Here is a 24,983-nt window from a genome sequence, read left to right on the forward strand (position 1 = left end):
TATTCAATGCGGGGGATCGATTTGAAACATTCAAATTTGGTAATGGAACGCCTCTGGGATCGATTATCCACGCGCCCTTGTAGCTGAAATATGTGTGATCGAATGGCACAGTCGAAATAACCTCTTTCATAAGATTTACCATCCCGGGACGTCTGCCTACTCGTAAATATATCTCGATCAAGTATCTATCGTTTCTCGCTAGAAGTTTCAGAACAGATCTTGTCAAGAAAGCTGACATTTTATCACTTAAAGTCGGGCAAAGTATAAGATGTGCCCTTCCTCAATAAACGCCGAGATTAAAACTTTTGTCTGGAGGAAAATTATAACGTCGGGTCGGCTAATACCAGCGCTCGGTAATATCGCATTAGCGACGTAATACAATTTCACAAAAACACCGTTGATAACTTCACGCTACAGCTGCGTTTTCACACACACACACACACACATATAACAGCGACTATCGCATTTGCGCTAATGTCTCATAATATTTGACGAAATAGAGTCGGTACGATCGAAATCAAATAAATTCGTATTACACGCACTTTCGGCATGAACAACTCGCCACACGACGAGTGATGATAAAACAGACAGAAACTACTGCAAACTCTGGCCCAAGCTGGAAGCTCGCGTCCAACAATAAATCAAAAGCGCAGCAGTAAAACAGCGCGAGAGCGGCACAGCTGCAGGCGTACGCCCGCATTCCTCTCTCGCTCTCTTGATTAGTTTACAAAGGCATTTGATTCGCGCAATATCACAGCGCATCGTGTAGTGTAGTCCGCGTAATACCGTGACCTAGAAATCCAGCCTCCGCGCATCTTTCACCCTTGCACACGGAAAGCCGTCAGCCCTGCAATGACGTAACTCGTGATTCATCATGTCGCCGCTTTTACACCGCGGGAACCAAAAAAAAACGTCACATGGTATTAGGTTCAGTATTTATGCGTCTCCTGCAGGGGATCGTGTCCGAGCTGTACACGTCCAAAGGCTAATTGACGAATTTCGTGTTGCGACGCGGCCGAATTAGCCGTGTATATGTGTTTTGGGTTCACACACACACACACACAGAGAGAGAAGCTGTCTAATGGAAGCTGCTGGCGCGCGCGGATGTATCGGATTATGTTCGTTGCGGGGAAAATGATGCGTCGACGCTACTGATGCTGCTGCAGCCGGCGGCAATGTGCGGCGCAGGAAATGGAAGGCGCTATGTGCAGCCTCTGCGATGTTGGGTAGCTACGTAGCCCCGAGCTGATGGTAAATGAAATAGACGTAAGGGGAGGGAGGCGATGTAAATGCGGGTCAACCTGTGCAGATTCGTTTCGTAAAATTTCGGAGACGAGCATTGGGCCGTTTGTTTTTTAATCGGCTACACTCGGAACGTGGACGAGTTTCGTATACAAGGTATACGATGCCTTTGTTCGTTTGGGAGTAAAACTTTTGTCCTCCAACCGCCCTGGCTTCTGGCTAAAAAAGAATGAGCCCCACTGGCTTCATAGCTCAGCTGGTTAGAGCGTCGTGCTAATAACGCGAAGGTCGCGGGTTCGAGATCCCCCCTGGAGCCAATTTTTTTTTCTGACCAAGTCGGTAATGCAGCGCGTCGCGCACGCCCGACAACACAAAACGGCCCCGGTGTTTCTCAGAATCCGTTCTGAGGCTCCGAATGTGCTTTACAAATACGTTTTTCTTTCTCGCGACCGCGCTTGAGTAAGATGTATATGTACTTACAGCTTTCCTCCGGGCGCGAGTCTGACGCCTCGCCGGTCACCATTTTCACACTCTCGCTCTCTCGTCTTCTTCCTCGCGGGAACAACGACTAAGCCTGCCCTTGCATCCAGCTCCCGATCTGGCTGAATGCACATAAATACCGCACAAACTGCACTTCGTTAATTCACTCTGTTAATTCACTACGGCCGGGATGTCGAGGCAACTCAGTATAGACTCACGACAAAGGAAAAAGCACAAGATTACCGCACGCACGCACGCACGTCCGCACTCTGCCAAGGCTCGAGGCTCAGTGCCGCGATACGCGGAGCACTCTGGGTCCGCTCTCCGCTCCGCCAATCGCAGCGGTCCTCTCGCGAAACCCTACGCGGGCCACGACGGAGATAGAGACGAGCTCGTCGAGTCCGAGAAGGGACTATTTTCGATGCGCTCGACCCGATTGGCTAGCTGTCGCGTCTCGCCGTTGCCGTAAGCGCCATGACACGCTCTCCCTCTCTCTCACTCCAAAGTAAACAAGGCTCGGGCCGTATAAGCCGTTTCCAGGAACTCGGCCTGCATTCGCGGTGCTTCCGATGATCTGGAACTCGCGTCGCAATTCGCATTCCGCGCAAAAAGGTCAGACGCTGTGAAATAGCGCAGGGAAACTTTTACCGTGGTCAGCTGTAATTAGCATCACTTTTCCAGTGCGTCGTTCGGGCTTAATTAATTTTTAATTAAAATCCGCGGTGCGCTTTGTTCCCGTCGTCGTCAAAAGGTCTGGCGTTATTCCCGCGTGCGCGCGCGCGCGCACACCACCCAGGAAACCTTGTCGCGCGCAGTATATAAAAAACGCTGTGAGCAAGCCCCGGAACATAACATAACACTAATGATAATTGCAGCGACGAGACGACTGCCGCGCATAGCATACGTACACACGGAAGTGTCTTTGCTCCGCTGGGGTTACAGAACTGTAGTGGTCGTAAAAGTCGTCGTCGGCGGCTCTTTTTCATCTTTGCGACTTGTTTATACGACGTGTCGCGGTGGTTTTAGTTTATTCGACACTGGGGCTTTTTCTGGTGCGGATAAATTGCTTTACGGGGGCGACGCTCGCGGCGTACTCGTTCTCCGGGCTCGGATGAAAATTTAAGTGGCGCTTGCATACTTACGCTAGATTCACGGAAAGGTAAACGGAATATACGCCGGGCTCGAGTAATCGAGTTAGTTACTTCTCCGCGCATAAACTTACGCGTATTGTTTCGCGAGAGTAGAAAGCGGCTTTTCGAACGATTCGTATTAGCGGTGTAGAGGCGCTTGTCGGAAAAAGTTTGATCCATCATCGGAATGTTGAATGAACCGTTGAATATCAAAGGAGCGAGCTCAAGGCGTCCCGCTATATCATTAGACCGGAAAAGCTATAAGAGTGAAACATCCTCGGGGGATTAAACTGAGGTGGAGAAATGGCACGGAAATTCGCCCTGAGGAAAAAATGAGCTAATTTTATCAGCGTGACATCGCTGGACGTGGAAATATGCGTATGGCGGGGGAAAAAGTGGCCGCGTTTCTGGAAAAATGTCGCGGCAAGAAGTGAAGTATGCGATACACGAGCCTGGGCATGCAAGACTTTATTCTCGAGTTGGTGCGGCACATTACGGCTAATGACTGGCTCGCGCACGCGAAACAACTATTTCGGTTCGGCACGTGTCAACCGGCGGACTAGCTCTCGAGAACTATTATAGCTGTCGAGATTCTTTGCCGCCTACACTATCGGAGTAATGGTTGTGCTTCCAATTTAATCCTGGCGGAATTCGGGAGGAGCACGCCGACGGTATGTATTTTGACCCGCGATTACAATTGTGTTGGGATCGGTGCGGGCAATTTAATGTTTGGAGAGCAAACAAGGCATAAAAATATAAATATAAAAAGAAGGGCTGTCTACGGGTTCGCCCCGAAGCGAGTCGCGAGGGAGGGAGATAGAGCTAGCTGGCCAATCTCAGGGGGCATCTCCGTTGCAGGAGAGCGCAGCTCGACGATCAGATGAGAGGCGCGCGGCCGGTCCGAGGAAGTGGGTCAAGGCAGCGCGAATGTAATCCAGTGATCGAGAGGCTTTTCGGCGAGTCACGAGCGATGGCCCCCGGCACTCGTGGCCAGTCGCGTGAGTATATGCTATAGGGGATAAAAATAAAAAATGAAACAGCGGCGCTGCCTTCTTGCCGCAGGAAGGAGCCGTCGGATAGCGGAAGGGATGACGTCGCCGCAGGAGGAGAACCCGACCTAGGCCCGCAGCGGCGTGGCAGGCGGACCCGGGCCGAGGGCGCAATGTCGTCGAGCCTGCTGCCGAGCGTGACGGGCCTGGCGGAGGCGTCCGGGCGGCTCGAGCTCGGCCCCGTCTCGATCGTCCTCGCCACGCTCCTCGTCTTCGTCCTCTCGCTGCTGACGGTCGGCTCCAACTCCATAATCCTCGCGGCCTTCTACCGGTACAAGCGGCTCAGGACGGCCTCCAACTGCCTCCTCGTCTCCCTCGCCGTCAGCGACTTTGGCGTGAGTACTACTAGTTGTTTACTAATTACACCGGACAAAAACGAGATCAAAGACTGCGGGCGTTATCGCGCTACCTACAGGTCGGCGTGTTCATGCCGTTCGGGACGTACCTCGAGCTGGCCGACGCCGGGGCCGGGCCCTCCTCGAGCCTCTGCGCGCTGCCCTACTGCGTCCTCATAGCCCTCTGCAGCGTGAGCGTCCTCGTGACCGTGGCGATAGCCGTCGACCGGCTGACCTCGCTCGCCCAGCCGCTCCGCTACAAGAACATCATCACCCACAGCAGCATCGAGAAGTACATCGCCGTCTTCTGGATCTACGCCAGCATGGTCGGCATGTCGCCGCTCATCTACTCCAGGATCGTCGACGTCGGACAGGCCTACGGGTGCGTTACGCAAACTAAATTCGTTAGTCAGTAAAGTATCGGGCTCGTCGAGCGCAGCGCAGAAAAGCTGGACCTGCCCTACTCACGTTCCTCAAACAAGCGGAGCCGCGTAATGCTAGCTCGTCCCGCAGAGAAGCTGCGCTTGTGTGCGAGCTTTTCAAATAGTGCCGCGACGATTTCGTTGATTCGCGTTGCGGGAGAGCTAGGGCTCGGATAATTGATTGAATTCGCGTAAACTAGCGAATTCAATAATCCCAAATATCCCCCTCGTTCATAGAAGCTCAGCTTTCCGTGCACTTTCCGCGAGAAGCTGCTCCGGCGGAGTTGGAAAAGAAACGCGTTTTCGGCTGGCCGCAAAACTTGGATTAGTCTCTCTCGTAAAGCGGCCCGTTTACTATCTAACATGCCCGCGTCTACGTTTACGACGCAGGCGTTCGAGCGCCGGACGAAATTCCATAAAAGACGAATCAAGCGGAATAGCCCATAGAAAAGTGCAGTTATAAGAAGCGCGCGTGCTTTCCAAGCTGGAGCAGCAGGACTCGCGACGAAAAAAGTTAGACCGGCTGCAAAGTTATCGAGTTTATTGGAAAAAACGGCCGCCGTAAAAGCCGGGCCGGGGTCAGTCAACTCTGCGAGCAATATGCACTTTTACGCAAGGTTGATCAAAGTCCAGCTTGCTTGCTTGTGCTCGTTATACATATAATAAGCCTGGCGAATAAACGCTCTCATTCCAGCGGCAGCTGTCGCTTCAACGGCCTGATAATGCCGCCAGTGCGAGTCTTCCTGTTCCTGGCGGTCTGGGCGCCGAGCGCCCTCATACTCCTCGGCTGCTACGTGTACGTCTACCTGGTGGCGCGCGCCCACGCCAGGGCCATCTACACGGTCGAGCTGTCCTTCCGCAACCAGACCCAGACGCTGCCGCTGCCGCGGTACGGCCAGACCCTCGCCGTCACCGTCGGCGCCTTCTTCATCCTCTGGATGCCCTTCCAGGTACGAGTAGACGACGCTACTAACCGTTTAATTTAAGCAGCCCCCTTATTTCACCGCCTTTCAGACCTGCATGCTGCTCGACATATTCTGCGGCACCGACATCCTCTCGGACCTGACCATCTGGCTGGGCCTGCCGATCCTCGCGCACAGCGGCACCAACCCCTGGATCTACGCGTTCCACCACGGCGAGATGCGCGTCGCCGCGGGCAAGATCGCCGAGGAGCTGGTCGCGCTGTTCGGCGTCAGCCCCAGCCGGTACGGCTGCTCGCCGGCGCGCCGCGGCTCCCACACGGACCTCGAGCTGGCCGAGGTGAACGGCGCGAGCCAGGAGGAGCGCCGCCCGCCCGTCGAGGACTGCTTCGCCGCCAAGCACCACCACCAGAGCCTCGTCTACGCGAGCAGGCGCTGCCTCGAGAGCTCCACCAGCCGGCACGGCTGCGGCAACGTCCTCTCGCGCGAGGAGCCCGAGCAGGAGGTGCGCGACCTGGCCCGCATGCTCGAGCCCGAGTGCGTCGACTCGAACCACAACGTCGAGCGCATCCGCAGCCTCAAGTACCTGCTGGACCCGGGCTTCGGCAAGATCCGGCAGCTGCGCCGGCTCAACCAGCAGCAGCACAAGCGGCTGCCCGCCGGGTTCCAGCTCCGCTACCGGAGCCTCGAGCCCGGCGCCGGCACCTACGGCCGCCGGGGCACCATGTCCGAGCCGATGCTCAGCGCCGAGCGCGGGGCGGGAGAGCCGGCCCGACGGCAGCCGCGCGCCCAGCTCGCCTCGGTCTCCGAGTCCAACATCCGCGAGGACTCGGGGCCGGGCTCCGGGCCGGGCCTGCAGCCCCAGCAGCTGAGCGCCCCGGCGGCGCACTCGGAGCCGCCCAGCCCGATCGAGGCGCTCCAGGAGGAGGACTGCCCGGGCGTGCGGCGCTCCGAGCCCGTCATCCCCTCCGTCCTGCTGAACGTCGCGGACTCGGCCCGGGGCAGCTGTCGGCCGCTCGGCCCGGGGCAGCCGTCGGAGCTGCTGCTGCTGCGCTACGCGGACGGCGACAGCATCTTCCCCGAGCACGACTCGACGCGCTTCAGCTCGCGGCGGCCCTCGGACTCCAAGTGGTCCGAGTCGTCGCGCAGCCAGGAGCTGCTGCCGAGCGCGGCGGAGCACCCGGCGGCGCGCTTCCCCTCCTCCTACTCGGTCAACAACTTCCAGAGCCGCAACAGCGGCAGCGAGCTGACCGACCTGACCGACCTGACCAGCTGCCTCGAGCCGTTCATGTGCTCGGACGCGCTGAGCTCGTCGCTGCGCGAGTCCTTCTTCAGCGCGGCCTCGGTGCCCGACTCCGAGGACCTGTTCGCCTCGTTCGAGGCCGACGAGCCCCGCGACTGCCAGCTCTTCCCGAGCCGGTCGAGCAGGTCGAGCAGGTCGAGCGCCAACCTGGTGCGGCCGCGGGGGGCCGCGCGCCCGGAGCTGCAGAGCAAGTCGACCGAGTCGATGTTCCGCGAGCGCGGCCAGAGCGAGCGGCTCTGCGCCATCCTCAAGCTCGAGCCCGGCATCCACCGGAGCAGGCCCAGGGTCAGGGCCGTCGCCTGCAAGGAGCCCAGGCTGGCGCCGCTGGCGACGCCCACGCCGACCGACCTCGGCACGCCCACCTTCGACATCAGCGTCGTCGCGGACATCAAGGGCGAGACCGGACTCGGCGTCCGGCTCTGATTGTCTCGTGCGGGTTCTTCCTTTAGTGGGAGACTGATCGCTGCGGCCTTCCGAGATATCCACGGAATTATCGCCTCGCGCATAACAGATGCAGATCCGACTCGGCGATTCCCAGCCGCGGTGTACGCTCCTTCTGGCTTCCTTCGTTTAGGTGGATATTTATACGCTCTTGGAGGCTATTCTCGGTCTGGATGTGCGATCGGACTAATTTAGATTTCGCTCGAATGGGACTGCTTTTCAAGTCGGCTGAGTCATCGGTCGAACACACTGATTCCTTCTTTGCACAAGTGGAGCACGCAATCCTATATAGCACAACAAAGATATAGCGAGTCTTATTTTACATCGGCGTAGCCCATCGAGGGCGTTTTCTTTGCTGTGACAAACGAAAGATTTCACGTGTATTAGGTACATTATAGATAGCTGTCGAGTACACGCATCGGTGACTTGCTCGTCTATGCGCGGAAGAAAGTACACACGCCAATACGCTTTAGTCAATGATGATGACGGATCAGAGAAACAAAGTGCAAAGCGAGAATACAAGCTATACACACATATATATATATATATATAGAAGAATGTTGAAACCATATAGATCCGATATTTTTACGAGATACAGAAAATCATATACTTTTTTGTCATTATTCTGCTTTATCATTCTGTATTACAACGACATATATAGATAAAAGGGAACAATGTGAAGTGTACAAGTTAAATATACCTGTAGCATTGAATGTGCGTTCAATTCGGCCACGTTATAAAAACCGTGGAGCGAGCATTACTCCGCAAGCGTCAATGTGCGACAAATCTAAATAAACGTGTACCTGCTGCGACCAAAGGCATTGTTATGTACCTACCTATATATATATATAACGAATTTCACGAAACATCATGCAGTGAAAAATATTATTTTCTGCCATGCTGATGATACCGTGACACATAAGTATTGATTTTATAAAGAGCATATATCCAGATACAAAATTATACAATACGCGTATGAAACGATGACGTTCCTGCGCAGATGATGTTAAAACTGCAAGTGATTCTTGGAAATCAAATTCTGCTTGACTACTATTTAGTTTAAACTAGTCATTATGTATCATTTCTGGTATTTTTTAGGACAATTATCAAAATGTAATAAGAGAGTATAATACTAAAATTCAAGTAATCACAGAAACATTAAAAATAATGATATCAAAACAGTATATATATACTATAACGGAAAATTTAAAAAAGTTTATCATTGATTTGAAAAAAAAAATCGACTTTAATGATATTTTGTATCAAGAGGTGAAAATGAAGTTTAGTTATATATTTTAGATGAAAAGTGCGGTTGCAAAGACAAACTGGTCTGTGATAGGAGAAAATGCTTAGTTACAATGACATCTTCGAGAAAACGCCTTGTAAATACATCGGATCGATCTCTATACCGTAAAAGCAGTTTTTTATTTCATGTCTATACAAATGTGAATAATTTGCATTAGTCATGTTTGCATTTTCTAACTTGGTTGAATCGTGATTTTAAAAATATGTAATTAACGAGTATAATTGTAGTTTGCCATTACTCGGATCTTAAAAAATCCATCAATTGATAAAGTAATATTTCAGAGTATTGGTAAACGTATTATTATTAAAGTATTTGATCGTCAATAGAGACTTTCTATATTGATTGTAATAACGCAAAGGCCAAGCCATGGAAGATATTAGTATGTAAAACAAAGTGGCATGTGTAAATAGGTAAAAAAGATGTTAGTGCAATGGAAAATTTTTCTCTCGTTAACTCAATACAGCATAAGTTTTGAAACTCTACGAACGCGTTGTGCCAAGCGTATTGGCGCAAATTGTACTCGTTAGATCGCCGAGATCACTGCGGAAACAATTTCATGTATTTCGGATAGCGATTTATTAATTCTTTAGGGAAATTATTGCTGTGCGAGAAAAACTAATGAAAACGACTGTGTACGAATGGAACCATAAAAGGACCAAAGATTAGAAGAGAAAGTCTACTTTCGCGCTACTTATATTTGCCATAAAAAACCTATAATTTAAACGAATTTCAGTAAGTCTTATTGTCATACAATAGAACATACAGACTTAATCGCATACCTTTTGAATATAAAACGCTGATGTAATACCATTACGAACACATAGGGTTTTCGAAGAAGTGGCAGGATTCCTCTTCTTTCTACGAAAAGTCATAGGCTGCCCTAATAATAATAATAATAATAATAATAATAATAAAAATAATAATAATAATGTAAAAGAGAAACCGCATTAAAAGAGATAGAACACGTTGCATTTCGACTTCGAAAATATAGAGGGAAATTCGAGCATATTATATATTGTACGTACGAATCTGTCAATACGCGTAGTAAAATTTTTGATCTTAATTAATACTGTATGTTTTTTATACGTTACACGTAAAATAAATTAAAACGCTGTACAGAAGTGTGCTACCTGTATAAACTACTCCTGTTTTCTATATAGTAATTCAAAAAGTATACAAATAATTTAAAAATAAATTAGCAGATGATGAGTATAATGTACCAAAAGAATGAAATTATGTATAACATTATGACGACATGATACACACTTCTACACCGTGTATGCCAATCAAAGGGAGAATCTACTTTTTATACATGACAGCAGATTACATTATAATATAGTGTGTATGACAGTGTAAAGATATGTGATTGTAACTTATCAAAAAGAGAGGAGTGCAGTCACTATACACTACATACATATTGTATCCGTAAATCAGAATACCTCTACCTACACTTGTACCTACGCGGTGGCTCCAAATATACGTTCTAACTATGATTAAAAAATGAAAGAAAGAAGAAAAAAAAATTTAATCAAAACTAACTAAAAGCGCAGTGTAATTAAAGTGTGAATAAGTGAGTTTATTCGAATATCAGGTGAGCAATTTTGGCACGAGCCTTTTTTTTTTGTATGCGGATAATGAAATTTCGATCTACTATTGCACAATAATGGAACTCAACTTGTATAACTTATTAGTTCTTTTGGAGCCCCGTTCCTGCAGGACAAAAATTCCGCCAAGGCGATATAATTCAGTATTTACATAATGTATAAAAAATAATAATGATAATAATAATAATGCCGTACATCGATATATATATTTTTTAACAACACCACTTTATTTTTATGTGAAATGAGAACAGACTAATGTTGTTAAATCTCGCTGAATAAATCTCTGAAAAATTAATCAAACACGTTTTTTATTTTGACAATATAGTATAATATCATTCTAATCTTGAACAAAGTAGAAAACACTAGCACCTACTGAGGCACGTGTTATCGACTGCGAAAATATAGGAACTATCTTACCAGGAATTGCTAATCTGGTTACCGTTCGAGTAAGTATTTATTTGTGCTGATGCAACAGACTGACGCCGGATGTTCATACCTAACCTATATAATTTCTTCCAAGAAGTCAGGCATAAACTATAGGTATGCTTTTCAGCAGCGACTGCGGGTACGGAACCCGGAATTAAGTACGTACAATGTGTGCGTGTGTCGTGTGCAGAAGTGTGCGATAGGTAAGAGGAGTCACTACTCACTACTACTTATATACTCGACATTACGGCCATTCATCCAGGATGACGACATAACCTGCAACGTTGAACGTTGGATGGCTGGCCGCACGCGTGTCGTCTGCATATGACAGTATTTTGCGCTAAAGTATGGCCGAGAATTCGCAACAAAACGCAGCAGACTGCGCCAGCAGGCTCGAGGAGATGAGCGTGAACGAGGAAGCAACGGGGAACGGACCGATCCCTGGGGAGGACGTCGTGACACCCTGGAATGTCGAGAGTGCAACCGACGATGGGGTTGATTACGACAAACTAATCAGTAAGTTGCAATGCCTTATACGTTTTCGATTTTCGGTCATTTTATTAAATTAATGGTTTTTTTTTGCAGAGCGTTTCGGAAGTTCAAAAATAGATGAAGAATTGATCAGCAGGTTTGAAAAGATTACTGGGAAAAAGGCTCACCACTTCCTTCGAAGAGGAATTGTCTTCTCTCACAGGGACATGCATACGATTTTGAATTTGTACGAACAAGGCAAACCGTTTTACCTGTACACAGGTAGAGGACCCAGCTCTGACTGTATGCATTTAGGGCATCTGGTTCCATTCATGTTTTGCAAATGGTTGCAAGAAGTCTTTGACGTTCCTCTTGTCATTCAGTTAACAGATGATGAGAAGGCCATATGGAAGAACCTGAAAATTGAGGATGCCATCAAATTGTCCTATGCTAATGCTAAAGATATCATAGCTTGTGGATTTAGAAAGGATAAGACATTTATTTTTTCTGACTTGGAGCACATAGGCACTAATCCTGCCTTTTACCAAAATATGATAAGGATACAAAAGTGTGTAACATTTAATCAAGTCAAGGGGATATTTGGATTTGGTGACAGTGACCCTATAGCAAAAATTGGTTTTCCTCCAACTCAAGCAGCTCCGGCACTAAGTAGTACTTTTCCCTTTATTTTTAAGAATAAGAAAGTTCCATGCCTTATCCCCTGTGCAATAGATCAAGATCCATACTTCAGAATGACAAGAGACGTGGCGCCTAAACTTAATCATCCCAAGCCTGCACTGATACACTCCACATTCTTCCCTGCACTGCAAGGATCTAAAACAAAAATGTCTGCCAGTGATAATAATACTGCTATATTCCTCACTGACACTCCAAAGCAAATAAAGAACAAAGTTAACAAACATGCATTTTCTGGTGGCCGGGCTACTGTCGAAGAACATAGAGAATTGGGAGGAAACTGTGATATCGATGTATCTTATCAATGGTTAAGGTTCTTCTTGGAGGATGATGAAAAACTGGAAAACATTAGAAAAGTAAGTTTTTTGGGATCAACTTTACTAGAATTTCTATTCATTTAAATGCTTCTATTTCACACATGAATTTACTTTTTAGGGTTACAGCAGTGGCGAAATTTTAACAGGTGAGCTTAAGAAGGAATTGATAGAAATTTTGCAAAAAATAGTAGCCCAACATCAGGAAGCAAGAAGTAAAATCACAGATGAAATCTTGAAAGAATACATGGTGCCTCGAGATCTCAGCTTTGTGTGAGAAGTAAATACACTGCTATGTCATATTAACTGTCAAACAGTTTGTACAGTAAAGTAGTAGATATCATCTACCAGCATCTTAGATTTATATTTGAAAAATTTATTTAACTGCAAATTATTTATTTCATCATACAAAATTCATATACATAAAAATCTTTGCATAGAAGTGTTGAAATACAAATTTCGTACAATTGTAATAAATGTTAGATTTTTCAGTATTCTTTTGTCATATATTTTATACAAACATCACAAAGCAATGTTCAATTGCCAAAAGTTTCTACTAAGACGACTTGTAGTTGTAAGAGAAAGTAAAATCTCTAAATCATGGGTCATCTCATCCAAGAGATTAATAAATACATGTACATTACCGCGTTGAAACTTGATTAGATTGTCTGACTTAAACAAAAAGACTGACACGCTTGACAAAGAGCACATTCTACAAAAGATATACTGAGACCTTAGGAGCATGCACATGCACAATTTTTCTCGAGATAAAACGTCAGTTTCGGCTAAGAGGATCTTTATAAAAGTTGCTGTTATATTATCGGCGAACTGTGTTTAAAATATCTATACTTAGATTGAACGGAAATTGTGAATTTCTAAAAATACAAAGCTTGTAAACTCTTCATTGTTGCAAAAATAAAGGAAATATTTCGTAAAGTAGATATTGTGTTTTTAAGAAGTGAAATCTTTTCAAGGCTGTGAGGCTTGCAACCCTCGATTTTCGCGATGTCGTGTGCGTTTCGGTAAGTACAGAGTGCAAATATATACGTGCTAATGAAGCATTACAAGTATTTTTTTTTTTTTTCAACTTCTACGTTTGCCTCGAAGGTATTGTCTGCTAGTAGTAAAGAATATGGCAAATAAATTACTTGCTGAAAAATATTGGTTGAAATACTTTACGACCTCGCAGTTCCTCTCGAGTAAAACTAAATCATCTTTTGTCCAGCTGTTGCATCGAGCATGCAAAGGAAGATCGCAATTTCTGATTGAAATATCGAATATATCGCTGGCGATAAGGATAATGAAGGTATATGAGAAGGAGATAACTTATGCCGAAAACGAGGAAAGAAATGAGTCTGTATCAGCTCTCGGGGCACTTATCGTAATCTGCGCACAGGCTTTTCCAAACGCACGTTTTAAGTGCTAAAGCGGTTCGAGCGCCGGCAAGGCAGACAGGCAAGCGAACAATCGCATTGTCCTCGGCATGTGTGTTGCATAGCGCTAAAGGGCAAAAGTTCCGATCGACTGCGCGTCGGCTTGTTTGCTTCTCTCAATTGAATTATTGAATTATTTCGCTCCGCGCGAAAAGTGTAAGATATATATATATATATATATATATAATTCACCATTATTGCATATGCATGTATCTTTGATCTGGCTCACATGGGCGAATGACTAGCTATTAAACGATGCAGTCGTACAATTGAACCAGCATATATACTGTATATAAGACTGAGATCGAGGGGATTATTATTGTTGGATATAAATCGTATTATATAGGTCGATATCCGATTCACGGAGGTATGCCATTTTCCAGCTCTGACTGTATCGGAGCCCGGTTGAAACGATAACTTTCAGGCCAAGGATCTCCTCTATCTGTCCAATGTAAACGTCATCCGCGCGGCAGCTGTGAATTGTTTTATCGACTTTTGATTTGAAATTTGTCGAAAGTTCGAATCGCGCGGCATCTATGAACTGTAAACTGTTATTGATTACTTTATGTCTCATTGTCTCATTGAATACTTCTTGCTTTTCGTGCGCAGTTACATAAGTAATATCCTCTTTTGCAGGGAGAATCGAAAAATCGTTATCGCTTCATGAATTCATAAAAACATCCTCTTACACTGCTAGTCACAGCAGAGGCCAGCAATAATGAGTGCCCGCATTTTAAAGAAAAAGTCGATACTTCGCGTGAATTTGGTGAATCATCGCGGAACAGTTATATGCATCGTTGCGCTATATAATATAATAGCTGTACTTTGAAAATTAGTGGATATAACTGAGGCTATAGATAAATTCAGAAAATCGGCTGCTTTACTTGCGAATAACTATTTTTGGCATCTGCATACGACATTTAATTCATATGATACGCTTATCCCAACGAATAATCGTTATCGGCGAAATTTCGTTCAGATAAAGCTCAATTATTCATATCATGTCAGTGCAGGTCTCTTTCAAGCGTAATATTTGTAGATGCGGGATTCACACTTTACGTTTCGAGCAGCCAACACTTCAGTGTATTCGGCGAATGCCAAACACGCGGTTATAAGCAGCTTAGTTTGCCGTCACTGATACCGATTGCGCGTGTGTAGGTGTTGCTCTCTGGATATTACACGGCAATCATCATTGGATTTAGGGGATCCACCGCTCCCAGGCTTCGATTGCTTCGAACGTGCTGAAGATAGACATCGGTGATAAAATAAAAAAAAAAATCTCAAAACTTGGATGTATCATCAGCGTCGCCGAATAAAAAAAATGCTAAATGATAAACTATAAATGCATAGAGGTTCAGGGCACTATCAATGCAACATATTCTATACCTACCTATACGATAAGTATCGCGAGTCGTCGTAAGAGAGATAGCAGCGCACCGGCATCTTTTAATTGGCTCCGATTGGTTACAGTTGACGTCAGTTTCCACGCGCAGCCGCATATCATTCCTCGTATTCTTTCGCTTTCCCCTCGCTTCCGCAGGCTTCCACTGTCGAGTTAAATGGCCGATCACGAATCAAGTAGCTGATCGTAGGTATGGGTATAACTGTGCGCGAATGCAAACCTCGCACGATAATTACCGGGCAATTAAGCAATTTCTTTTTTTTTTGCTAATCAACGCGAATTCCGTCCGTTCGATATTCTTCTGCAGCCCGCGCGCAGTACGACGGAGCTGGCGCCCTCCTCGGGTATAATATTACCTAATACCTATGCCAGTTCTCGAGTCTATACTGCGTCTACGCGTGGCCTTGTTAGCTGTTCCTCCACTTATAAGTATTCCGCTCTTCTAACTTCTATGCTGCGTGTGTGAGGTGCCCGTTTTTTACGCCATCGCCCGTCGCAGTCTCAGCTCAGTTACGTGCGACGTAGATTATAAATTTATAACTACTCAGTGTGTGTGTGTGTGTGTGTGTGCGCGCGCGCGCGCTGCCGCCGAGTCGGTTGGAAGTTGGAGAATAGTGTGTGCAGGTCAGCTCGCGGCAGTCCCGACTCCCGAGGGAGCTGCATTCTGTGTGTGCGTGTGTATCGGCCTCTGTGTGCGCGGTCGACTACTTATAAGCATAGGTAACATCTAATACACTGCTTATACCGCTGGGGAGAGTCGGAGAGCTGAAAATAACAGACAACGGCGAGAAAGTGCAGACCGCATCACGACATCGCAGGTACGGTATAGACTAAGTACTTGTAGCGTTCTTCGACTACTCTGCTTATTAAGTACCTATTTCGTTTCGCTTGGTGTGCGCGTATGCATGTATGTAACCTATATCCTCTCTGCATACAATACACATGCAGATTGCAGTGATTTAGGCGAGGGATGCATGCCTGAGCGTGAGTAGTCGTTGTTGGGAGGAGAAATACGAGACGATCGAGTAACGAGTTGTCAAGCCAATAACTAACGGACGCGCGGCGCGCGCACGATAAACAGAAGCTTCTTTCCGTGAATGCTTACTACTGCTGCTGCTGTATTCCAAACAATCCAAACGTCATTGCACTCCTCGCATTGAATGCGCGCAGCTGCCATCATCAGAGTAGACTAAAGGGAGAGACAAGGCACAAAGCCCGCCCTTATCGCGCTTCGGAGTCATAACCTGATTTCGCGCGAGTAAGCGCGAGTGAGCGCGCGCAGTTTATACTTAGTTTTCCCCGTTGCGAGAGTTGACCGTTCGCACCAGTTTTCGCAGCCGCAGTGGGATTCCGCGAAGCATCTTCCGTCCTCGAGACCGGACGAACAGCGCCTTTGTGATTATTTTATCCAAATACCATACATCTAGCTAGCTTATAAAGAGCCGAGAGGAGTCGGAGGAGGAGGAAGGCCCGCGCGTGAGCGAGAGAAGCTTCCTCGGCGTCTAAGTAGTAGGTAGTGCGCCAGTGCCAGAGCTCTATTTCAGTATCTTTTCATAGTTTGGCTTTGCTCCGCCTCAACGCACTCCACGTTCGACCAGAAAAACTGGGCCGTTAGGGAAACTAACGAGTGCGGTTATTAGCTCTTGTTTCCCTAGGAAAGCTGGCGGTTCTCCGTGTCACACCGTGTGCCCTCAGTCCCAGCACTCCCAGCCATTCGCTCTCGAGAAAGAAGTCCTTCGACGTTGTTTTCCTGCGTGCTCGACAGCACTTGCCTTACCTGCCGTGACTGTCAGCTCGAGGGAGGAGCTCCGTTGTTTCTATTCTACGTATATCTATGGATACCTCCTTTAATTATCTCACTTCTCTCATCGAATCGTAGTATACCGTTTGCGTATGAGCACTTGTGTGCGCGTGTGTGTGTGTGTGTGTCAGTGTACTGCATATAGCCATCACTCCGATATGAGCTTGGAAGCTCATTTTCTCTTATCTTCGGGATGTATTTGGGGGGAAAATGTACAGCTAGCTCAGCGCTTGATTAACACCCGGGTTCTCTCGCGCGGATGTACCTAAAGCTGATGTGGTGAAAGCCGCGACTGTTGCGAAAACTTACAAACGATTATTGCGTTTGTAAGTTTTCGTGCAGCTGCTCTCTCTCTCTCTCTCTCTCTCTCTCTCTCTCTCTCTCTCTCTCTCTCTCTCTCTCTCTCTCTCTCTCTCAGTTTCGAGTTTTACTTCCATATATAGAAGCGTATAATTGTAGATTGAATCTAATCAAGGTAAACATAGAAAGCGCTTTTTCAATCATATCGACTGTCTGCTGCATTATCGGAGGACTTTTTTGTGTGAAAGAATCACATGATGAAGATTAGCATTCTGCTAATATTGTATGTCTGTTTATGCTGTCTGTGTTCCTGTGTCTCTTTGCCTAGAGAGGCACTTGCATGTTGTGTAACTTATCAAATATAAAAAAAAAAGATGAAAAAAACTACAGCTTATGTATCTTGGCTTCTAGAGCTGTAGCGAGATTATAATTAGCCAGAGATTTATTTGATTTCAATTATTTAGTTTTCTACCTTGATTTTTAATCAAATCGTAGAATTACAACAGATGATGCTAAAGATAGCTTTCAAATAAATTCGTGAACAATTTACAAGCTTTATAAATAATTCTAACAAACTTATTTTTGAATAATGCTAGCTTTCAAAATATACAATCAAAGGCATTTTATGTAATATATAATGCACTATTGCTGTAACTTTTACTTGCTACTCCTTATGTAATATGTATGCCTAAGTTTATCAAAGCTGATTAAAAGTCTTAATCATAACTGATAGTAGTATATTGCTTTCTATTCAAATTAATTCAACTTTGTTATTCAAACTAATAAAATTTTGTCTTCTAGAAAGAAACATGCCAACTGTCCCCTCATTCGATCGATGGAAAATGATGGTTAAATAATAGGAACACAGAAGATTGCTAAACTACTTGAGTGAAGAATTCGTTGATTAGTTATGGGGGCATTTTTGGACACACCTAAAACTGACAAGTATAATGAGCATGGCGAAGGCAACGGTCTTAAATATGGGGTTGCTAGCATGCAGGGATGGCGACTCGAAATGGAGGATGCGCATCAGGCTATAACTGGTCTTGAAGGTGGTCTCGAAGACTGGAGTTTCTTTGCTGTGTTTGATGGCCATGCAGGTGCTAAAGTGTCAGCGCATAGTGCAGAACATTTATTAGAGTGCATAATGCAAACAGAGGAATTCAAAGCTGAAGATGTGATACGAGGAATACATTCTGGCTTTTTAAGATTGGATGACAAAATGCGAGGTCTTCCAGAAATGTGCGATGGTACTGATAAATCTGGTTCTACTGCGGTTAGTTTATTTATTATTTATACTTAATAAGTGATTATTTGCAATGAAAACAAAAGAATGCGTTTAATTTCCTATGCTTTATTGTTTTGCCAACAGGTATGTGCATTTATATCTCCAAAGAACATCTATATCGCCAATTGTGGAGACTCGCGCGCAGTGTTGTGCCGGGCGGGCAACCCGATCTTCTCAACGCGTGATCACAAACCGGTCCTACCTGCCGAAAAGGAGCGTATACAGAATGCTGGCGGCAACGTTGTCATCCAGCGGGTAAACGGACTATTGGCAGTATCCCGAGCTCTTGGCGACTACGAGTACAAGAATGTTGAGGGCCGTGGACCCTGCGAGCAACTTGTCTCACCCGAACCCGAGATTTTCGTGCGTGATCGAGACGACCAGCATGACGAGTTCTTGGTGTTGGCATGCGACGGTATCTGGGATGTTATGACCAATGAAAACTTGTGCAATTTCATACACTCTAGGCTACTACTTACCGACGATTTGGAGGCAGTTACTAATGAAGTTATAGACACTTGTTTGTACAAGGTATATATAATTTGAATTTCATATTTTTATCTGTTTAACAAGGCAATAATCTTGAAATTCGTGATTTTTGATATTTCTCAAACGTACAGAAATCATTTCCATTCAGAATTGTACAAATATATAAATTATTTTTATTATTTCTATTATTTGCAGGGTAGCAGAGACAACATGAGTATTGTATTGATCACGTTCCCTGCAGCTCCGAAGCCCAATATCGAGGCTAAAAAGAAGGAAGCCGAACTCGACATGTTCATTGAGAGGACAATTAAAGGTTCATTGTCTATTCCATATATGTATCCACTACTTTCCCTATGCTGTTGCATTAATAGGCGCTCACGATCGCGCGCTCGTGAACGCACCTGACAAGCATATGAATCTGCAGACTAGTAACTAATTTTGCAGTAATTCTTGGTGCAAATATATAAAATAGATGTATATCGATAATCTGCTGTGCTTGCTGCTGGCTGATGCAATTCTAGTCTGACCAAAGATAAGCTAGAAATTTAAAGATCAAAAGATTCTATTTACAAAAAAACAGTCATACATGAAAATTAAAATAACGTATCAATATTATATTTCCTAAATACTCTGAAAAAGAGCGGTGTTTGTAAATTGACATTATCCAAGATAGCAAAGGTTTTCCATATTTTATCGAAAATTATTGAAAGGACGTTGTTATAAGTAAACCAATCAAAATAAGATTAAGATGAAATTTTTCGCAGTAATTATGAATTACTGTTATTGTTATTGTCTTAGGAGGTTAATACTTTGTAAAGTATTAACAACAATACTGCCTTCTATTAGAGTGTTGACTATTTCCAAATGAAAAGCTTTAATATATAGAAAATATAGGTCAATTAACGAGTTTAAAGTATTTTGTGTTTTAATAGCATCTTTTTAGTACAAATTTCCACCTAATTATAATATTTTTTCTCAACTATGAATTAAACCTTATTCAAAATATTGCTATTTATTACTCACGAAGACCTGCGCACTATATACATACGTGCGTTTATACTTATTATAAATAAGTCAAGGCACGTTTTCAAATTTCAAGCTAGTCTGATACTATACGTAAATCATAAATAATGTATTTTAAATGCGCTTGTTTTATATTTAATACTATACTAACAAAAATAATCTCGGTTAATAATGTTAGGTACAATAATGAATATCGATGTTACTCGAATTTTTACGAAAAAAATTTGTTTTCGTGTTAGGTGGATTAATGTATTTTTGTATGTTTAAAAACCAGTAAAACTCAAGCAACAAAAATATCTAAACTTGCGATATGCAATAAAATTAAGAAGTATATTCTATACTAAATTAAAGAATCGGGTAAAGCAATTTAGTATAATTAATACATCTAATACTCAAAATATATTACACAAAGCTACATTGCATAGTTACTATGAAAATAATGTGAAGTTATCAGTCATTATCGAAATGACTCCTGAAATGTTTCCTTCAAAACGTATTATTATACATATCATCACTTATAACTACATTAAGAGCTTAATATAATATTTTGTCATAAAAAGTTTTATTGTGCCAGGAATATATAGTACAAAAGCAATAAATATTATTCTGGATTGTTATTGATGATCTTAAATGATGTAATTTTTGTATCCAATTTTAAATTATTTTCAATTATAATTTGGTATTCCGGAGTTATTTAGGCAAAACATAGTTCCACCTTTGGAGTTGTTAAGTTAAAATAAAGCAAAAGGTTTGAACTTAATTTTATTCCGCTAAATTTTTTAGAAGACGTGTTGACAGGTAGGTAAGAGAATAAAGATTTCGTTGTAGACTTTTTTTTACATTTTATTCTCAAGTACTCAGTATAGATATAACGGCAATGCATTTCTTATGGCAGAATATTGCAGTTGCCGTTATTGATTTTTAAATATAATAAGATTTAAGTTAAAAAAGTAATCAACAAAATTTATTAATAATGATTTCTTGATTAGAAAGATAAATCAAACAATTCCAATGGTGGAAAATTTAACCCATATTAGATATAATTAAACAAATTTTGTAAAAAAAGGAATGTACCTACTTATGACCGGAGTACCACTGAGTGCCACTCAATTTTATTTTCGTCCATAAGAAATGTACTGTAAAATACACACAAAAATTCCAGTCCTAAGTAGCTGCATGTTTTTTGAAATTCAAATAGTAATTTATTTGTTGCTTATGAGTGTATTCATTATTTTAGTATCATTACATACTTTTCAGTTATAATCATATGCAAGCTTTAAAATTAAGCAAGTATTGTTATTATCGTTTGTTATTTTAATTTATTATAATGTTAATATCTAAAATATATTTTATTTAATATTATCTACGAACAATATAGAAGGTGAATGATGATGTTCATGCATCTGCAACATGCTTGCACTCTTAAATTATGTATATATATATTTTTTTTTTTAATTTGCATAAAAACAAAATCATTTTCCTGCAATTTATGCACTTACAATTATAAACTACTAAACCATATTTTAAATATACATTAACATTCACATTTGTTTCTATAGATATAGTTTCACGAGAGGCGGACAAAAAGGACTTTGTTTTTTTAAAACTTCTTCATATGCTCATGGATCAAGGCATATCCAATTTACCTCCCGGTGGTGGACTTCCTGCAAAGTGAGTAACTAAAAATATATTTATTTACGATTATATAGCGGATTACAATTTACCGAAATATTACTTCCCGATCGCTGGCACGTAATATAACATTATTAGCAAGCAAACTGAAGTACGCATATATGTGTGTGTGTATATATATATATTTAAAGAAATAAATTTTAGTCAATACATATACTTAAAATTGTAATAAAAAACGTACTTGCTACAATGAGTGTTGCTAGCTCGTGAAGAATCAAGCGACTGCTGAGATGGCTGTTGCTTCACGGAAGTTATTTTATGATTCGGCATAACTTCGCAAAAACGTAGCCAAATCGCTATAGGCACACAGAAAATCGCTTACATAACTCTAACGGACGAAGGTCCCAACACAAAGAATAAACAGTACATTAACGACTTGGCTTGTTTCCCGTGCACATAATTAGATTTCTTTCCAAAATAGCATATTCGTTGATCTTAACCTTGGTAAAACCCGAAAACTGATTCTTTCACATTACCTCTTTTACACAAAGAAAATTTTCTAAAATCAATTCCTACACAAAATTATATATTATAAATTTTATTAATTTTGTTCATATATTTCTATGTAAAAACATAATTTTTTTGTTTCAGGCAAAAATTAATAGAAAATGTGTTTCGAGAAGTTTGCCCAAGCAAAGCAGACAGTATAGGTCTTCCGTATGATTACCTTCTATATAATTAAGTGCTACTTGTATTACAAACCGCATCAGATGTACAAATACAAAAACAATACAGATTTTTATCGAAAGTGAGAATTGATAATGTATTCTTTATCGGGATAAATGCGAATGTACACACATTGATTGTCGACCATAAACAGCGAAAAATATGTTATTTTTGACAGATGTTTCACTAATACTTTTATCGCGATATTCATAAAAAAATGTACAATATCAATTTATACACGCGTGGCATAAACTGTCATTACTGATAGGTGAAACTTATTTTTCCTTTTTTTTATTATATTACTTTCAAATCAAATTTATCGATGTATGATGATGTATATCTAACTTTAAAAAGAAGACAAAAGACGACATATTTTTTAGATGTGAACGTTTACTTTTTCATTTGAAAAACAAATTATATAGAGAGAATTTAAAGATGTAGCAACGCGTGTCAGCTGCAACTGCGATAACTATTTTATCATTGAAAGAACAATGCCATGGTTTGTAATATCAATTTTTGATTATACAATGCATGTACTGTAGGAAAACATTCTGTTTTGAGTGAAAAACATTCGTAACCGTGTAAGAAAGTCATTAGAACAGTAAAATGTTGTGAGGAGTGTTAGGAACTAAATATCGTTTAACTTTTCTTGGTATACTAAATGCAATATGTGAATGTTACGAATGGCAAGAAACTAATTTGAAATGGTAAAACTTGTAAAAAACATGCATAAAAACTATAGCAGTGATTGAAATGATTATTACTTCACTAATATTGTTGGATTTTATAAATTTTCTTTGCATTAAACAAACAGCAAAAATTCTATTGCCGTTATTAAAAATGAGGGACGAGAAATGTTTAATTAAGGATCACATATAGTCATGTATAAGATAAGAATCAAGATTACATACGAACGTATTTTGCATTAAAAATCAAGAATGTACGTTGTAAAATTTTTGTAAGAAAAATCACTTAAAAACTTTAAAAATGTTAATAGAGTTAAATCTTGAAACAGCATTTTTGTATATACAAGAACTGTTTTTATTTTACTCGTTAATTTTTTTATTTTAACTTGGTAAATAGTGCTCATCTTAAACGTGCGGGACATGCTTGAATGAAGAAAATACTTTTATCAATGTGCGAGAGTACGAATCAATGTAATCTAGATTTCTATCAGAAGGAATCATTTCTACCGTTCCCTCTGCTATGTTGACAAGAAAGCAAATGTGCGTAATGTGTTGCGACACGCTATAATTACATAGGCATACATATATATTTTTGTAGTTCTAGGAGACTTGCGCTCAGAATACTTATTCGTAGTAGGTTGCGATTTTCCGCTTTTCACGAGGCCGTAACTTTAGGCGTTTATATTGAAATAAAAAAAAATACAAACGGTTATCCGAAAAACACCATAAAGCGACGGCATTTGCGTGTGCAGGACTGGATAAAATATGACCATTTAGCACTAGACCTACAGTTCTGTCCATAACGTATTTAGGATACAAGATCATAATAAAACTCTCGAAAAAGAAACCACACGTAAATTTGGTTTTAGATATGACAGAAGCGTCAAGCTTTAATTTTGTTGGTCGCATTTTTAACACTGCTTTTATTTAATCTTACTCTCAAAAGATTTGGTACTGAAAACCTGAAGACGATACGATATGTTTGTAAGTTTGAATATTCATTGATACTTTTGATACGGTTTGATTTACTTTAAAAATAACTTTTTTTATTTGCTTAATTTTTAATAAAAATTGAAGCAACATTTTACGCGATTTTCTTTCGAATACGTTAATATTTTAAACTTTCAATTCAGACCTACTAAGATTTTTATTTCTTTCGAACAATATCAACCTGATAATTTTATAATTGAAATTTTATATGTATTTTATACACGAAATTGGGCTAAAGTAAATGATAATATTCACTGTATAAATTGTTCAGCTTTTAATTTAAAAAAAATATATTTGTTGAGAAATAAACACTCTTGTAGGTTTTTGTATGTAAATATCTTGTTTATTTTAAATAGTCCTTTTCTGATTGCAAGAGATAGAAAACTTGATTGCAGTAAATTTTTTATATATTGTATTGTCCTTTTCCAAGTAGAATTAAAATTGATTGTTAAAACTCTTTTCACTTGGAAATTAGGAAAACGGTTTTGCAGAGTGACTAGTACCTTCCAGACAAGGACTATTTTTTTATAAAATAAGAATTTAATATTAATAACGATGAATAATGAGAGAAAAACAAAATAAAATCTAGTGTTCTGGCGATTTTTGTTGGCAACTCCTTAAATATTTAATTTATATACTCGTCGAGACTTTTATTGTTTTAGTTAAATCATGTAATCATTGTACAGGCGACGACTTACGCATTTATTTCTTTCGCAATTTGTTCACTAGCACAAGAGAGTATCTAACCTTCATACTTTCATATGCACTTACGATTATAAATGTTATAACACTTGTTCGTTTGGAAAAAAACAAATCATCTTACCTAAAAAATTGTTGTATACCACTTATAAACCGATGGATTTGAAGCATCTCAAAGGGTGTGAAAAATTATAGAAATAAATTATGATTGGAACAATGAACATTTAAAATTTTTTTTTTATCGCTCATACATATGGAATATTAATACATTACTTCGGCGCAGTTCTTAATGACTTTATTTATCAGATACAGTGAAATAATGAAAAAATATTGTATATTTGAATTTCTTTGTTTATATTCATCCTCATCCTTGTT

At 41.9% G+C, this 24,983-nt stretch overlaps 4 protein-coding genes, 2 long non-coding RNA genes and 1 other non-coding gene across 20 annotated transcripts in view; 4 read left to right on the forward strand and 3 right to left on the reverse strand.

The window, feature by feature from the left end:
* The window catches only part of LOC100123381, a 44,488-nt gene extending 42,206 nt beyond the window's left edge, over positions 1 to 2,282 (reverse strand). Inside the window, exon 1 of the mRNA XM_016985252.2 lies at positions 1,723 to 2,282. Coding sequence (XP_016840741.1) covers positions 1,723 to 1,765 — 43 coding nt within the window. The 5' untranslated portion in view covers positions 1,766 to 2,282. The remainder of the gene's footprint in view (positions 1 to 1,722) is intronic.
* The window catches only part of LOC100123353, a 40,701-nt gene extending 32,566 nt beyond the window's left edge, over positions 1 to 8,135 (forward strand). For 2 of the 4 annotated variants that reach the window (XM_031928576.1, XM_031928575.1), the window contains 5 exons: positions 3,711 to 3,850; positions 3,893 to 4,236; positions 4,317 to 4,618; positions 5,353 to 5,608; positions 5,649 to 8,135. In XM_031928576.1, coding sequence (XP_031784436.1) covers positions 3,733 to 3,850; positions 3,893 to 4,236; positions 4,317 to 4,618; positions 5,353 to 5,608; positions 5,649 to 7,304 — 2,676 coding nt within the window. In that variant the 5' untranslated portion in view covers positions 3,711 to 3,732 and the 3' untranslated portion in view covers positions 7,305 to 8,135. The remainder of the gene's footprint in view (positions 1 to 3,710; positions 3,851 to 3,892; positions 4,237 to 4,316; positions 4,619 to 5,352; positions 5,609 to 5,648) is intronic. The other 2 variants (XM_031928578.1, XM_031928577.1) reach the window with 2 other exon arrangements.
* On the forward strand, positions 1,484 to 1,559 carry TRNAI-AAU. The gene has a single exon. It is a non-coding gene; the product is annotated as a tRNA-Ile (tRNA).
* Positions 8,136 to 10,685: 2,550 nt separating the features above from the next.
* On the forward strand, positions 10,686 to 13,080 carry LOC100677848 (tryptophan--tRNA ligase, cytoplasmic). 3 transcript variants are annotated; one of them, XM_008213395.4, is made up of 4 exons: positions 10,686 to 10,861; positions 11,005 to 11,174; positions 11,244 to 12,181; positions 12,261 to 13,080. In XM_008213395.4, the coding sequence occupies exons 2-4, from the start codon at positions 11,006 to 11,008 to the stop codon at positions 12,414 to 12,416; spliced, it is 1,263 nt and encodes a 420-aa protein (XP_008211617.1). In that variant the 5' UTR covers positions 10,686 to 10,861; position 11,005; the 3' UTR covers positions 12,417 to 13,080. The 3 variants fall into 3 exon arrangements, with proteins under 3 accessions (XP_008211617.1, XP_008211616.1, XP_032455783.1); XM_008213394.4 differs by having other exon boundaries at positions 10,686 to 10,816; positions 10,921 to 11,174; XM_032599892.1 differs by having other exon boundaries at positions 10,711 to 11,174.
* LOC107981060 lies at positions 11,193 to 15,362 on the reverse strand. Of its 2 annotated transcripts, none has more exons than XR_004344940.1 (2): positions 14,963 to 15,277; positions 11,193 to 11,545 (listed from the first exon to the last, which is right to left on the reverse strand). It is a non-coding gene; the product is annotated as an uncharacterized LOC107981060 (long non-coding RNA). The 2 variants fall into 2 exon arrangements; XR_001729141.3 differs by lacking the exon at positions 11,193 to 11,545 and adding an exon at positions 12,637 to 14,813 and having other exon boundaries at positions 14,963 to 15,362.
* LOC100123349 (protein phosphatase 1B) lies at positions 15,059 to 24,829 on the forward strand. 8 transcript variants are annotated; one of them, XM_008213392.4, is made up of 6 exons: positions 15,059 to 15,164; positions 17,877 to 18,351; positions 18,448 to 18,894; positions 19,048 to 19,165; positions 21,435 to 21,546; positions 22,159 to 24,829. In XM_008213392.4, exons 2-6 carry the CDS (start codon positions 17,986 to 17,988, stop codon positions 22,247 to 22,249), a joined length of 1,134 nt encoding a protein of 377 aa, XP_008211614.1. In that variant the 5' UTR covers positions 15,059 to 15,164; positions 17,877 to 17,985; the 3' UTR covers positions 22,250 to 24,829. The 8 variants fall into 8 exon arrangements, with proteins under 8 accessions (XP_008211614.1, XP_001606977.1, XP_032455786.1 ...); XM_001606927.6 differs by lacking the exon at positions 15,059 to 15,164 and adding an exon at positions 15,231 to 15,792; XM_032599895.1 differs by lacking the exon at positions 15,059 to 15,164 and adding an exon at positions 15,940 to 15,958.
* On the reverse strand, positions 20,416 to 22,077 carry LOC116417142. The gene is made up of 2 exons (XR_004227413.2): positions 21,600 to 22,077; positions 20,416 to 21,539 (listed from the first exon to the last, which is right to left on the reverse strand). It is a non-coding gene; the product is annotated as an uncharacterized LOC116417142 (long non-coding RNA).
* Positions 24,830 to 24,983: the final 154 nt, after the last annotated feature.

Source organism: Nasonia vitripennis, chromosome 4 (assembly GCF_009193385.2).
Source record: "Nasonia vitripennis strain AsymCx chromosome 4, Nvit_psr_1.1, whole genome shotgun sequence".
In the NCBI taxonomy this organism is placed as follows: Eukaryota; Metazoa; Arthropoda; class Insecta; order Hymenoptera; family Pteromalidae; genus Nasonia; species Nasonia vitripennis.